The following is a 14,596-nucleotide window of genomic DNA, read 5'->3' on the forward strand; positions in this document are numbered from 1 at the left end:
TTGAAAATTATTGCAAATATTTTGTTTTGTATTTTTGCCCATACATGTCTTCCTTGTCCGTTGTTCTGCCCTTGCAACTCCCCATCATTAAGTCACCATTTGTCTATATAGCAAACAGACATTTACCTTTCAGAATGCAGCAGAATCTCACTCTGTATTCGCATTACTCAGTTTCTCATCAACATCCACTTTCACCAAGCCAGTGACTATTTTTGGAGCCTAACTCCGTGCTTATCAGACAAACCCTTTCATGTTTTGTCTCCATACTTGAGAGAAAATATCGTCTCAGGCAAGATTAGTGATGACTCCTCGTTTTCCTTCGGCTGCTTTTGTAACCAGTGCCTCTGCTCTGAGACAGGGAGATCAGCAGCATGGTAGAGGCAAGGGAGGAAATGGACTGCAATTGTCACTTCTGATAGGTGAAGAGCTACAAAATCTGCTCAATTCCTGTCAAAGGGATTCATCTTTCTTAAGGGTTCCTTAAAGTAATGATTTAATTGTGAATTACAAGAATAAAATCTCTAACTGCCCCACACAGAGGTATTATCTGCAAATGGCAATTGGTAATATCAGATAGGAAACAATGTCTGATGCAGTGTTCGTGTGCTGTGGTTTGCCACCTGACACTGCTGTGCAGATACCTGCATGTGAAGATGTTCGTTATTTATTTGAAAGCTGAGAAGGATGTAGTTTGTACCTCTTTTTTTTTCTACATTTTGAGTTAATTACACTGTAGAGAAGGACTTCCTGAGCTTCACTCAGGACTCTTCTCTTGTACCTGCTGAGAGGGAATGGAAGTAATCCTACCTTGTTCTTGGTCTCTGAAGGCTGTTGGTTCACACCCCTTGTTCTGTTAAATAAAGTCAGCCAGATGAAAAAATCTGCATGTTCCTAGTCATGAATAATTTTCAGTGTGTTGCTTTATGCAGTCATTTTGGAATGCTTAGTTGTCATTCAGATGTTTTGCTCATATAATCCTTTGCAGTCTGTTACAGTACAGACTTTAAGATTTTGAGTTTGTATTATCTGTGCTTTAAACTTCATCTATTGCAGTTTAAGCCAAAAAAGTTTGATTTTGTCCATGTCATGATAATTTGTTACTTTGCTAAAGTATTTGAGGAAAGGTTAACTAAATCTCATTCTTTTCTTGAAAAAAACAACTGAACAACACCAGCAAACCCTAACCTAAGAGCTTCAACGGGCATTAAGAGTGGCATTTTGCAAGGTATTGTGATGTTAGTACCATGGCAGTACAAGGAAGGTTATGATTGAAAATTCCTGCTTTATACTTGCTAGTTCATGACCTTTCTGTTGAGGTTAAAAATCGGTATCTCCAATTGCTAGATTAAGTGATGTTAAGAACAAAGCACCACGGTATGAAATAAGAATAGCATCTTTTGAGTGAAAGCATTGCCTTATTTAACCTCATTGTAGTGGAGCTTGCAACAAAGGCAAGAAGTACTTTCTTCCTCAGAGCTATTTTCTCCTGTTTGTTTTTCTAAGTGCTTGCAAGCTGTGGTTTAGTTTTCCCTTGGATGTCCTGTCTGTTTGCAGTGATTCCTCCTAGCGCTCCTACCTAACTTTATAATGCATGTACTTTCTTTTAGAACTTTTGCCGATGCACAGACGGTCTGTGAAGATTTGCTGCCTCCTTTGGAGAAGACCCGAGAAGAAGACACAGAGGCAGAAAGTAAGCATGTGAAAGATGGTCTTTGGAAATTTGAGCTCTTTTTAGAATTTCTTTAGTGTGCTATTTGTATCTGTTCTAGCAAGTTATCACTGGCAATTTTTCAGGGCGGCTAAAAATAAAATTCAACTGAAGCACATCAGGGCAAATGAAAATTTTCAGGATCTTTCTGTAAAGTTGCATGAATTTTTGAAACATAGCCTACTCCTGTGGGAAAATGTTTCAATTCCTGTTTTACCTTTGGCCTCCCAGCCTACTTACCAGCTGGTAGCCTGTGAGGATTCAGCATACTGGGTAACAACTTCAGACTCTAAAGGGCTATGTATACTTTTGGTCAGCTCTGTGTTGCGTTGTAGCACATACCTACTACTGCAGTTTTAAACCAGTTGCAGTGGTAAATTAACCTAGTTGTGCTACCATGTGGCTCGAAGGAGGTTTATAGCAGAACTTTTTGAGATTCTTTGGAAGCTTTGCAGCCCTGAGGGAGCTCCCTGTTGCCTTCATGAAGCTGCTGTTTGTATCTAAATCTGCTCTTTTGAACACAGATTGTTTGTTCTGTGAGACAGTTGGAGCAATGACTGCTGGTGGGTTTTGAAGAAATAACAGCTCTATGCAGGGACCTCACATGCAGACTTCATACATGTGCATAAATATATACCTGTATGCAGTTCTTTGGTACACAATAGGCTTCTTTCCAAGAACTGGAATGCTAGCCACTTGCTTGTGTTTCAGTAGGCAGCAAATAAATTTGGATTGGTAAAGATAACTAACTTCTGATTTCATATTTTCAGGGTAGTTTATTGCACTGTTCAAGACACACTCTGTGTACGTAGATTTTTACCGAGGCTCGATTCTGTGGAGTACTTGCTTGTGTGCTCACAAAGGCTCTGACCTATTTTTCTAAGAATTTATCTGGGACACTGCTTACTGCTGTGAGCTACCTACCCTGCTTGTCTCCCAGAGGCTGCTTCTGACTGCAGTTTAGAGTAATATGCTGGGCTGTGCTCAGGGAGGAATGCACAGCCACTCCTGCAGGGGTGACCACAGCCTCTGGAAGAAAGGTGAGGTGAACAACTGTGGATAGAAGCTGTTCCAGCTGTTCCATCATAATTTCCCTGCAAACACAAGTCACACCCCATCCATTTTAATTAAGCAGTTCCTTTATTTGTGTTTAGATACATTTCTAAGTAGATGAATCAGAAGCTTAAAATGGAAGTTGGTCTTGACTTTGGAAGACTACTTGCTATCCATTTAAATGAAACGAAGCATTTGACTTGGGAATATCACCCAGCTGTGCAAATGCTGAGTGTTTAAGTGAGGACTGAATGTCAGAAACCTCCCAAAAATCCTTTGGGAGAAGGAAGCTCAGTGATTAGTTGAAGTGGATCTGCTTTGTCTACTAAGAGAAAAGAAGGTGATTCTGATGTTTTCCAGTTGTGCAGAACTGTTTTTCTTATTTTATAATTGATACTTTCCAGAGCATCAGAAGTAAATTTGTCTAATGAGAACTGCAGATTGTTCTGGATTTTTTTCTCCTTTTCCACCAATGTGTAGAATCTCATTGTTGTGGAACTAGGCCAGACTCTGATTCTTCTAATACACTTGTAAATTCAGAGTAACATTCCTGTTGGCAGCAAGCATTAAAACCAATATAAAGTTAAAAGAGAACTTGTTGATGCTGGTTTTATACTGAGACATTCACAAAGTAATTTATGTTCGTAAAGATCATTAAATGGGAACTAGTCCAGCTTTCTGCTTACAGGAGATGAGCCCTAAAGCTTGTTCCATAGTTTTTCCGTGAACTGAGGTGAGTCTGATTTGCTTTAGGTATTTGAATCCTCTTTTTGAAAAGAGGTCTGTCATTTGGCATTTTCCTGTCAAGGAGATCTTACTGCATTGCTGTGATTTTCCAGAGATGATTGAGAGCAGCCTTGCAGCGACTTTGGTGTGGTCTAAACTGTCCCAGCTGGGCCTACTGACATTTTTGTATATGTCTACTTTGCATTAGTGGTCCTTACTTTGGTCTCCCTCTGCTGCTGTAGGTAAAACTTCTTACCTGCTGCTAGAGGCAGAAACTCAGGAAGTCTTATTTGGCCAGTATAGGTCAAGGTGAAGATGGTGCTGTGTGCATCAGCTCTTTTCATGTTCAGTGTCCATGTTGCCCATGATATCCTTGGTTCGTCTTTTGACTGTCAGTGCACCTGTACTAGGGTAGATTTAGGTTAGACATAAAGAAGAACTTTACAATGACAGTGGTAAAATACTGAGTAGGCTACCTAACAATGTGGTCGGAGACATTCCTGATCAGACTTGATGTGTCCCTGGGCAGCCTGATCTAGGTGGAGGTGTCCCTGCTTACCACAGGAGGATTGGACAAGATGATCTTTGAAGGTCCCTTCCAACCCAATCTGTGCATCACTGACCAGTTTCAATTCCAGCTGAGTTTTGATTTTCTATTCCTGCATGCCTGGGCGGTGTTTCTGCGGTGATGTTTCCTCCTGATTACACCCTCCACCTGCTTCTGTTTTGGTGCATTGTAATCAGTTTTCAAAGCGTCAGTATTGTTACGAAGCTTGTTTTGTGCTTGTCTTAGTGCACCACTCCCTCCTGTCAGTTTGTAGAGGTATTCTTTGAGGATATCTAATTTCTGTGATCCACACTGGTAGTAGTTTACTGATGTAAAGAGCAGCTTATTTTATTGCAAGTCATAAATATTCCCTTTTCCTCCAATGGAAGAGGTACAAGTTTTTATTAACTGAATTATTTGTGTGTTGTTTGGCCAATTTATACTCTCAAACAGAAAAGACTAAATAAATAGTAGAAATGTGTTTAAAGTTTCTTGTTTATTGTGGAAAATTGATAATGTAGCAGAAAACCTTTCTCTTCCCCTATCTGCAGCAAGGCAAGCAGCAGGAGGCTGGTTTCAGTGTTATCTAGAGAGAATGACTGTACATGTCTGATACATTCAGAAGTTCTGTACTTCTGTTTAACCTGTTTGTGGGCACAAGGGAAAGTTTAACACAGATGCCAAGTTCGCAAACTCCAACCTGTGTGTACTCAGCTTCAGATTTTGCTAAAAAGAAGTTAAGCTTTTAGGGCCACAGACATTTGGAAGAAAACTAAAAACTAATGCATGAGAACAGGAGTGATGCATTTGTGTTGTCAGCAGAAAGTCATGGCATCATATCTATGGAATCCGAGATGATGACTGTGTCAGAAACGCCTCTGGGAAAGAGCTGAATACCTCCTCTCTTCATTACAGCACAGTGATGTTTTGCAGAAACTGGCATATAATCAAGATACTATGTTGGGAATTAAATCTGAATCTCTTTAAAGAAGAAGTTACTGTTTTAATTCCAGCTTCTGAAGGCACATACGTGGAATATCACTTGGACTTAATCAGGTGATGCATCAGGGCTGTTCCACCATCGGCCTGTCTGTTTGTTTACCTGCCTGAAAGGTGACCTTGGTTTTGCATTTTATATGGCATTTTATAAGAGCTGTTCTTCCGTAAACACCAGAGTTCATTTACCCTCCCAAATCCATTCTGGACGTCGCCAGGAAACTTGCAGGTCAGGTTAGCGAGCAAAGAGGTTTCATGAATATATTAGCTTTAAACGGTAGGATTAGCGTATTTACTTCTCTCTTTTTCCTTTTTCCAGTACACAGTCTTCTTCATACATCTCAGAGCTTCAGAAGTCTCCTCCAGGATGAGTATTCATGCAAAAAAACCCCAAATAAATCATAGACTTGCTACTTGCATATTTGAAATAGTTTTTTGTAGTCTCTGCCTGGAGAGAGAGCCTGTAGCATGTCACAGCTGTTCAGCCGTGCGTGGACAAGGGGACTAACCATCGGCTGATAAAAACACAAAAACTGTAATGGCTTTATGTTGTGTATTGCTTTAGATTTTGTAGGAGACATCTGAGTAACAAGTAAGTCAATGTTCACAAGTAAGTGGTTCACAGTTATAAGATTGTTTTGCAAAGACTTATGAAGTGTTTTTGAAGTGGTAAACAGTTTTTTTTCTCCTGTAAAGTTTCTTCTTGAAAGTGTACACCTCCGTTTGAAAATTGCACACCTACAATTGGAAATGTTTACCTCAGCAGACAGAACTGTCATCCTCTTACACACTTACATGTATATAAGACTGCTCTGAGCCACCTCTTCTTTCAGCAGCAAAGACAGTGAATCATAGAAAATTCAGTCTGATTATGGAATTTGGCCTTGAAGGAGAGTGAGGTAGGGGAGAAAAAACACTTGAAGAGGCTCAGAGTGACAGTCAAGATGACCTACCTGAATAAAATCTCTGATGGTTTTTGATTTAGCTGTCTAAACAGTCTTCTTTAGGACTGGATCTTTTCTCACCATCTCTAATTTTCAGTGAACTCATATGAAGGACATGAGCCAGGGTCACATGTTAGTGAATGAAAAAGTGGTTTTAAGTACAGAGTATAATGTAGGTAGCAGGAGTTACTGGAAGCAAGAGGAAAGGAACGAGTGTTCCTCCTTGCTTGCGTAAGGGGAACTTCAGTGGTGTGAAGTACTTTCAACTGGAATGCACCTTTATTTTTCTTATGTTCTCTGTAAAACACACAGTATACCTGAAGGATCTTTCTTTTGATTTTCGCTACAGTTTCAGATGCTACTCAGTTTTTTCCAACCTACAGGTTGCAGTTTCAGTTTCAGATGGTAGTGAGGCAGAGCACCTGTGTTGCTTTTCCCAGAGTTTATAATTGATTGATTCAGCATTTAGCCAAGAATTCTTTTCCAGGCTGTTTCTGAGAAGAACAAGCTCTCTGCTCAAAGTCACTCTGCAAACAGACAGCAGAAAGTATTCTTCATATTCCCATCATTTGACAAATGCTATGGAACAGAACAGTTAGAGCTTTAGAACTATTTTGTTTCTTATGTGTATTCTGGAACAGGTTTTAGATTTAAGTTCTACAAATACATTCAAGAACAGACTTTGGGCATTTGAGTTTATACAATGTTGTGATATATTGTGTATTATTAAGGTGTTTCACTGATTCTCTGAGGAACTGGTTCTGTTGCTCTTTGATGTGAATCAAATATACACCAGAAGACCCTGTGTAAGGAAAAGCCAAAGGAAACCCGATTTTAAAGTGCAGTTTTGGTTTCTGCATGTAGGTATTGTAGTGATTTGACTGATCTTTGCTCTTCTTTGTGGAAGCTGTTGCCTACTATACTTCTGCAGTGAACAGTAGTAATTATGCAACTTTTGTTATATTATTGTAGGAGTGTTGCTAATACTTGCAGTATGATACAATTTTGTTTTCAACACAGCAGTCATCCACCTGTGCCTGACCACACCTGCAATTCCTGCCATCCTTGTGGTGTAGTAGCCAGAAAATCATAGGGATTTTGTCTGGGCTTTGGTGTGTCACTGCAAAAAGAAAAAAAAATGGGATTAACACTAGCTGCTGTCTCTGACAGGTCGTATTTCTCATCCTTTTCACACTAGAACTGGAGTTAAGTGCAGAAGCATCTTCTTTGCCTTCACTACTTGTGAAATGCCTGTTTGGTGCCACTGTTCACACTTCGATCAAGTGTCTTTATTACATAGAATCCTTCACAGCTACTTGTTTTCTAGACTCTCTGGAGTTATGATGCCCATTCTCCACTGACCTGAGCAAAGCTCCACCACGCCTATGTTTTGAAAATCATTGCATGCAATTTCCACATAAGAAAATGAAGGTACATGGAGGTTAAGCAGCTTTATTTGTATTTATTGCTCTCATTATTACTCTCATTTGTCAAGAGAACAAATGCAAAGCTGTGAGTCAGGAATATTAGTTCTTCATGTAATGTATCACAGCTTTGACTGCTCAGTGCACTTTCTGCACCATGTTTTTTATCTACTTACCTAGGAAGGGGTAGAAAAGTTCTTCCCCAAATGTGCAGTATGTGGTAGGATATGGCAGGGGCAGTGAAATCTGCAAACATAGTTTCGCACAATACTGGCAGCAAACTAGGCTTGTTTGGATAGTTTTCAGGTAAGTAATTGTACTTTATCAAATGGCTAAGGATGAGCTTTACTACACAGCTAAGGAATGAACCTTGTTTTGCTGCAAAGAAAGTTGGTTTCAGTGTTTTGTTAGAAGCTTTTCTACACATTTGCAAGCTTACAATAGCTTACTGTGCATCTGGCTATCTACGCAGATTGCAAGCCTGGCTTGAGGGAGGCTGCAGGTGTGTTCTAAAGCACTCATGTGGATCCAGCTATGGCTGCTGTGCTCGTGTATTGCCAGAATTACTCGGGGTGGTAATTTCTAGGCCTCTGTGAAACAATAGGAATAGTATTTAAGAGGGATGTGAAAAGCATGTTCTGCTTTTGAACACTCCAGGACTACTTTTTTTTTTCAGTCACTGAGGTACTATGAAACAGGCCAGTTGCCAGATGAGTTTTATTTATGGTTTTTGTTTTCCACAAGTGTAGTATACGACATTCATGCTTACCAAGTTGTATTAGAAACTCTAAAAAGTTGTGTTTTGTGTGACTCTTGCTTCTAATCTGCCTAAGCATGCCTAAGGTTTTAATTTTTCCACCATCTTTCTGTGGAATTCATACATTTTATATATATATACACATATGTTTTATTAAAGTTATTAAAGTACATCTAAGGGGAAAAATACTGTTATAAAAATATTCTGCTACTGTTATGTTCAAAAGTATCAGAATTAACTGTTTGATAAAGAAGTTGTGTCGTTTATTTGGTCTTCATTGTGAGAATTCCCCTAAATTTTGCTAGTTTACTAACCCCCCAATTTACTGCTTGCCCCTGTGTATTTATACTCAGACTGCTTCATACTAGGTTTGCAAGAACCAAGTGGAATCTTGGAGACAGTAATGGCAGTAATTTCTTGTGAGTGCTAGGGGTTACCTCAGGCCATGGCATCAGTGCTGAGAACTAAGTGACATTAGCTAGGGCTTTGTGTCTGTGTCCTGTCAAGGTAGGGGAGGAAAAATACAAGGAGAAAAAAAGTGTAATGTTGAAAGACAGGAAGGCAAGAGCAGAAGGTGAAAGATGATGTAAAAATGGGGCAAGAGAGGAGTGGAGTGGCTGTACATATCAAAACACAGGGCAGATGGCCATGCAGAAGGCCTGTGGGAACAGGGACAGGATGAAGAACAGCTGGAGGAGAAAGAGCTGTAACAAGCAGAGGTAGCTAAACAGGAATAGGTTTTGGGTCTTTCAGATCTTAATGGCTGTCTGATTCAGCAATTACTCCATTAGCTCAGAGGACAATGGGTTGTACAGGGGTGAGCATGGGCTGATATATTCTTCTGGAGTTGATGGTGTGCCTGTAGCATGCAGAAGATGAGTATAATTCTGTATGATGGCATTTTTATTCAAGACACAAAGCGAAGTGTAAGAAGAAAAATGTCTACACGGCACTTAGAAGTTACAAAATTGAAATGGCAGAGTTGTGCTTAGTCTTGCAGTTTTTATTCTGTCCACTTGTATTTTGGCATGTGGATGTATGGAGTTTTTCAGTTGTAGAGTATCCTGATACTAATGCTTCACTTTCCAGAGTCATTGTGGACTTCCTTTGCTGATGGTAGAGTCAGACTGAGAATAGATAACTCCTGTCCGCAGACTCCCATAACAGTTCATCAGATGTTCAAGCAGAGCCTAGAGAAATATGGATCCCTTAATGCTTTGGCCAGCAAAAAGGACGGAAAATGGGAGAAGATAACTTTTTCAGAGTATTATTGCCTATCCAGGAAAGCAGCCAAAGGCTTCTTGAAGGTAGGTACAGGAATCAAAACCAGTTCCTTTTCCTCCTTTTTGTCGCCATTAAAAAAAAAACAAACCAAACTAAAATAATAAACTCCAATCCAAAAACTAACCAAAAGTTGTTAAGAGGCTTTTCCCATTAACCAAAGATCAGCAGTCATATTCTTTATTGAAATGCTAATGGTAAAAATGATTTTTGTTCAGAGACAACACTGCTGTCAAGAACTCTTGGCTGCATGTGAAGAGCTACCATGTCCCTGGGACATGGGTACAAAGCTCAACACAATGCAGGTATTAGAGAAAGAAAAATAGGTGAAAGCAGCAGTGTTGTGAATTTGGTGAGATAAAGACAAGTTTTAAAACATTCTAAACATCAGGTGAGGTTAGTACCCATTATGCTTTTGTTGATGTTGAAAAATTCTGGTTTTCAGGCCTTTTTGATAGGGAGAGCTCAGCCAGGCAGGAGAAGATAGTGGAAAATTTAAATCATGGTAATCGCTGATAAATACTGGTTTTGGCATGAATATCAACACAGAGACATGCTGGAAATATCTTGTCAGTGCTGAAATAATGAATCCAAACTTTTCATGGTTAGTACCTGTGTGTATTTCATGCTATATATTTCTTTCTCATGTGCCTATACTAAATAACCTTATGCTCATTTTTTTTTAAGCTTGGTCTTGAACGATTCCACAGTGTAGCAATCCTTGGATTTAATTCCCCTGAATGGTTCATCTCAGCTGTTGGAGCTGTTTTTGCTGGGTAAATTTCTTTGTGTTTTGATTTGGCATGAGAATAGGAGGATTTATGTATTGCTAGGTATGTAGCAAATCAGTATTTGGTGTCATACCTTGCAGTTGTGCTGCAGCTGATTAGCACATTTCGTGACCGTCTGAAGTCTCATAGCTTTCAGTGATCTAAAATAGTCCAGACAGTTGTAAATTGATCCTGTTTGCTATGGAGTTAATGGTGACATTGACACAGAAGCTATTGTAAAGTATCTTATTGCTGGAAGATGTGGGAAACAGAGGAGTTTATATTAAGAGTTTTATACAACAGTATATGTTCAGGCAGAGAAAGTGACAGATCAGTACTGATGAGCCTGATTCCTTCTGTCCTGATACCTGTTTATACAGTTGTGTTTTACATCTTAAGCTGTTCCTGTGCTAATGAAATTCAAATTGGTGTCAGTGTGCAGCTTAAACAGAAGGAGGGTGTGTTTTGGGTTTTTCCTACTCTGGTGTAGCCTCAAGTGGGTTAAAATGGTGAATCCTTGCTATGGCATCTTCTGCTGAACACAGTTCAGAAATGATTTTTTGCAGTGTGCATGTATCAGGTACTTGTGTATATTCAGATACTTGAAATGACCATGACAGCTATGCTGATGCTTAATTCCACATCTTAATATTCTTTCAGCTTTCATCTGATCTTTGATCATTTTTCTCTTTTTTTGAAACTAAATTTGTATAAGTATATAAATATGTTATTTTATATATATGTTTTCGATACAGAGGAATTGTCACAGGAATATATACAACAAATTCTCCAGAGGCCTGCTACGACATTGCTCATGACAGCAAGACCAATATCATGGTTGTGGAAAACCAGAAACAGTTGGACAAGATAATGCAGGTACAAGGTGGCTGAATGGTTACTTAAAAGCTGTCATTTTCCTGTTTCTTGATGCTGTGTTGGTCCCAAACATCATATTCACTGTCTGTGTTGTGAAGCCTTTCATGGCAGTATTGTCTTTTGAAAATCTGATATCTGTTGTTTGAGATGTTGGGGAGCTTGCAGCTCTGTTTTCTGTAATGTCTGAATTGCATCTAACAGATCTGATTGACTCCAGGAGAGACCTTGTGGAATGGTTCACTGCAAACATACCTGGAAAAAGACTCCACATTTTGATCCCATTTTTACTGTGTCACCACCTAGTTTGTGTTTGGAAAGGTCCAGCCCATTTCAGTGATGGAGATTGGGATGATACAAGTTTGTAAATATCTACCATTTAAATATCAGTGGTGTTAGTGTCCAGTATTTCTTCTTTCCAAAATGTCATCTTTTCCTGTGACCACTAGGGTTGTTGAGTTCACTTCACTTAGTGTGATGGTTTACGTGGGAGAGACTTGAGTGAGAAAGGAAGTGGCTCTTTAATAATGGCCACCATTTTGACAAAACTCTTTGGCAGCTTTGAGTGGCTTTCTGCAAGGATGGCAGACTTGAAGACCAGCTTGAAGGGAAAATCCCTACTGCATGACTTGAGCAAGGAGAACATGGCAGCTCCCTGGGAAGGCCTTGTCTGTCAGTAAGATGATGAAGGAGTCCTGTGACTGGAAATAAGGCAACAAACTTGCACCAAATGGCACTTTTTCCTAAAGCAGGGGGGCTTCCATGATGAGTGTCTTGGCAAAACGTACCTGCCAGGGAGGAAATATCTGTGGACCTTTTTACATTAGTTCCTTTGTATTGGATAGTTTTGTTTTGTATGCAGTTTGGAGGAAGAGAGATTTTTGGTTTTGGAAAAACACACAATCAGACAAACCTCAGCATTGCCTGACTAAACAGTCAGTGACGCTGTCATGAATGCAGAGAGAAGAATGTGAACTGAAGGGATTTCAGTCATGCACATTTCTATCTAGAAAAAGGGAAGACAGCTCCTACTAGCACTCCTTTGCCCAGCTGGGGAGGTTTTTGAACAAAAAATTGTGTTGTTTTATTTTCCTGGAAGAAACCAAGACTTACAAAATGATCAAGGCAGTTCAAAATGTGATTACTTCCAAGGCACCTATGAGGCAGTGGGTTCTAGGAAGTGCAGTGAAATTCATGTTCTTTGTAGGCCATGCAAAGAAGAGAAAGAGCTACTGAACGCAGCAGCCACTGCTGTCTGTAAGCCTGCAGCCTTTGATTTCTATTTATCTTTAAAATGTGCATATGGAGTCCTTTGTTTTTGTTTTCTTTAAGCAGGTTGAACTTGTTTTAGCAGTTTAACAACAGTTTTTGTTGTAACTGTAGCAGCTAAGGTAGGCTTCTAACTTGACCTGGAGTGTGTCTCTGGTGCATTATGAGAACAGGTACTGTGGGCCAGTTTCTGGAGTGTTGTTTTTTATAAGCTTTTGACTGAAAATACATTTTTCTAGAGCAGAGCATGTAGCATCTCCTTTTCCCCCCTCCTCCTCTCCTCTGGTTGAGCTAGTTGGGTTGTGAGTTTAGGTGAGAATATTATGAGGGTGAAGGGAAAGAGGTGGTGGTTTCTCATGTCTGTGAATCCATTACAGTTTTTGGCAGTATTTTAGTGGCAATATCACCCCCCAAAATAAGAATGATAAATAATAAATTTGTTTTAAAAAACCCAACAGATTTGGAATCGCTTGCCAGACTTGAAAGCTGTTGTGCTGTATAAAGACTCCATTCCAGAGAGGCATCCAAATTTGTATACGGTATGTGAATACTAGAGTAATTCACAGAGTATTATTTATGTGATGATTTTCTACTATGTTTAATCTGTGAAGTGTCTACTGTTGCTCTGTTTCAGCAAACACAGAAACATAGAATGGTTTAGGTTGGAAGGAACCTCAAGGATCATCCAGTGCCAACCCCTTGCCATAGACCGCAGCACCTCCCACTAGAACAGGTTGCTCAAGGCCTCATTCAACCTGGCCTTGAGCACTGCCAGGGAGGGAGCATCCACAGCCTCCCTTGGCAACCCATTCCAGTGTTTCACCACCCTCACTGTAAAGAACTTTTTCCTAACATCTAGTTTAAATCTGCCCTCTTCCAGTTTAAACCCATTACCCCTTGTCCTGTCATTAGGAGACCTTGTAAATAGTCCCTTCCCAGCATTCTTGCAGGTCCATGCAAAATCCTCAGGTATTTCTGTTCAGTTTTCCTGTAACTTCATGTTTGATACTTGACATTTAAAGTCAAAGCTACCTTGCTTAACTGTCTTGTATCTCCTGGCTTTTTACTTGGCCGAGTGAACAACTAAAGGCTTCAGGTGGGAATGTGTACTCTCAAATGGTTGAAAATCCAGGTTTTCTACTGATGCTGGTGAGAATGGAGTTGTGGTTAGTTTCACCAGATACAAGAACATGAAAATGCTTGTACTTCTGCAGATGATAGTTGCATTTTGTTTGCAGCAAATACTTAGTGACAAGCAACAAATGAAGTGAAATGGCAACGGACTACACAAAGATCAGCACATTTTCTTAGCATATGCAGAATCTTTGTATCTTATGATCAAAATAAAGCAGAAAAAAAGACAAAGCCAGGATCAGAAATTTCTCAGTGGTAGAAGTCTAGCCTCTAATTTAAGAAATATGAGAACTTGAAGCAGAATGGATTTTTGTAAACAGTTTATTCCAGTATATTTTTAAAATATAATGAAAAAGCAGTTAGGTAATTAGAATGCAAAGATCATCAATTTAAGTGGACTGCAGATTATCAGATTTTAAGCACAAAAACTTCAACTGAGGAAAAAAGCATATTGATGAAGAGTGAACAGCTTAGACATATTTTTAAAACCTTGCAGTTTTGATGATCTGAGGGGTTCCTTTTGGTACATAGGAAAAAAAGCCTTTTGCACTTCTCTTCATCATATCTTTTTTAGCTATGTTGAATGTCATGTAACAGTTAATAAGAAGCAGCTACCATTCCAGTCCTGTATGTGGTGAAACCTGAGAACTGATGTATTTGAAAACTCTCCTGTTCAGGTGTTGTGCTGGACACTTTTACTTGGTGGGCAGTGATAGCTATGAAGGTGTCTGAGAGCTGCCAGAGTTTGTCCATCTAAAGATGAATTACCAAAGGCAAAAATGATTTTATTTGTTTTTAATTAGGTTTGGTGCTAAGCAAACCATCCAGACCACATGGCATCTGATAAAAGAGGTTTATGTTGCAAGTTGACAGCTCCCATGCAGTGAGCAATTGGTGCAGTAAGGGCAGAGCCCTAGCTGACTGCTCAATTCATGTTCCAGAAAACAAATGCAAAGTCAGTAGCATGTGTGGCTGTTTAACAGTGTGTGGAGAGGGAATGCTCTCTGTTCCAGGTACTGTTCACTAAACAAAGCCTAGGCAACAGATTCACAGTGATTAACACAGTCTAGTATGAGGAAACTGTAAGGTCAGGCAAACAGTAACAACTGCCAAG

The 14,596-nt window shown here is 39.6% G+C and overlaps 1 protein-coding gene across 5 annotated transcripts in view; it reads left to right on the forward strand.

Moving 5' to 3' along the window:
• Window positions 1-14,596, forward strand: part of ACSBG1 (acyl-CoA synthetase bubblegum family member 1) — a 37,536-nt gene that overhangs the window by 11,875 nt on the left and 11,065 nt on the right. For 2 of the 5 annotated variants that reach the window (XM_064157362.1, XM_064157361.1), the window contains exons 2-6: window positions 1,608-1,690; window positions 9,310-9,462; window positions 10,124-10,212; window positions 10,962-11,082; window positions 12,807-12,887. In XM_064157362.1, the coding sequence (XP_064013432.1) occupies window positions 1,619-1,690; window positions 9,310-9,462; window positions 10,124-10,212; window positions 10,962-11,082; window positions 12,807-12,887 (516 nt within the window). In that variant the 5' untranslated portion in view covers window positions 1,608-1,618. Of the gene's footprint in view, window positions 1-1,607; window positions 1,691-9,244; window positions 9,463-10,123; window positions 10,213-10,961; window positions 11,083-12,806; window positions 12,888-14,596 lie in introns of all 5 variants that reach the window. The other 3 variants (XM_064157358.1, XM_064157359.1, XM_064157360.1) reach the window with 2 other exon arrangements.

This window comes from Pogoniulus pusillus, chromosome 17, assembly GCF_015220805.1.
Source record: "Pogoniulus pusillus isolate bPogPus1 chromosome 17, bPogPus1.pri, whole genome shotgun sequence".
Classification (NCBI taxonomy): Eukaryota; Metazoa; Chordata; class Aves; order Piciformes; family Lybiidae; genus Pogoniulus; species Pogoniulus pusillus.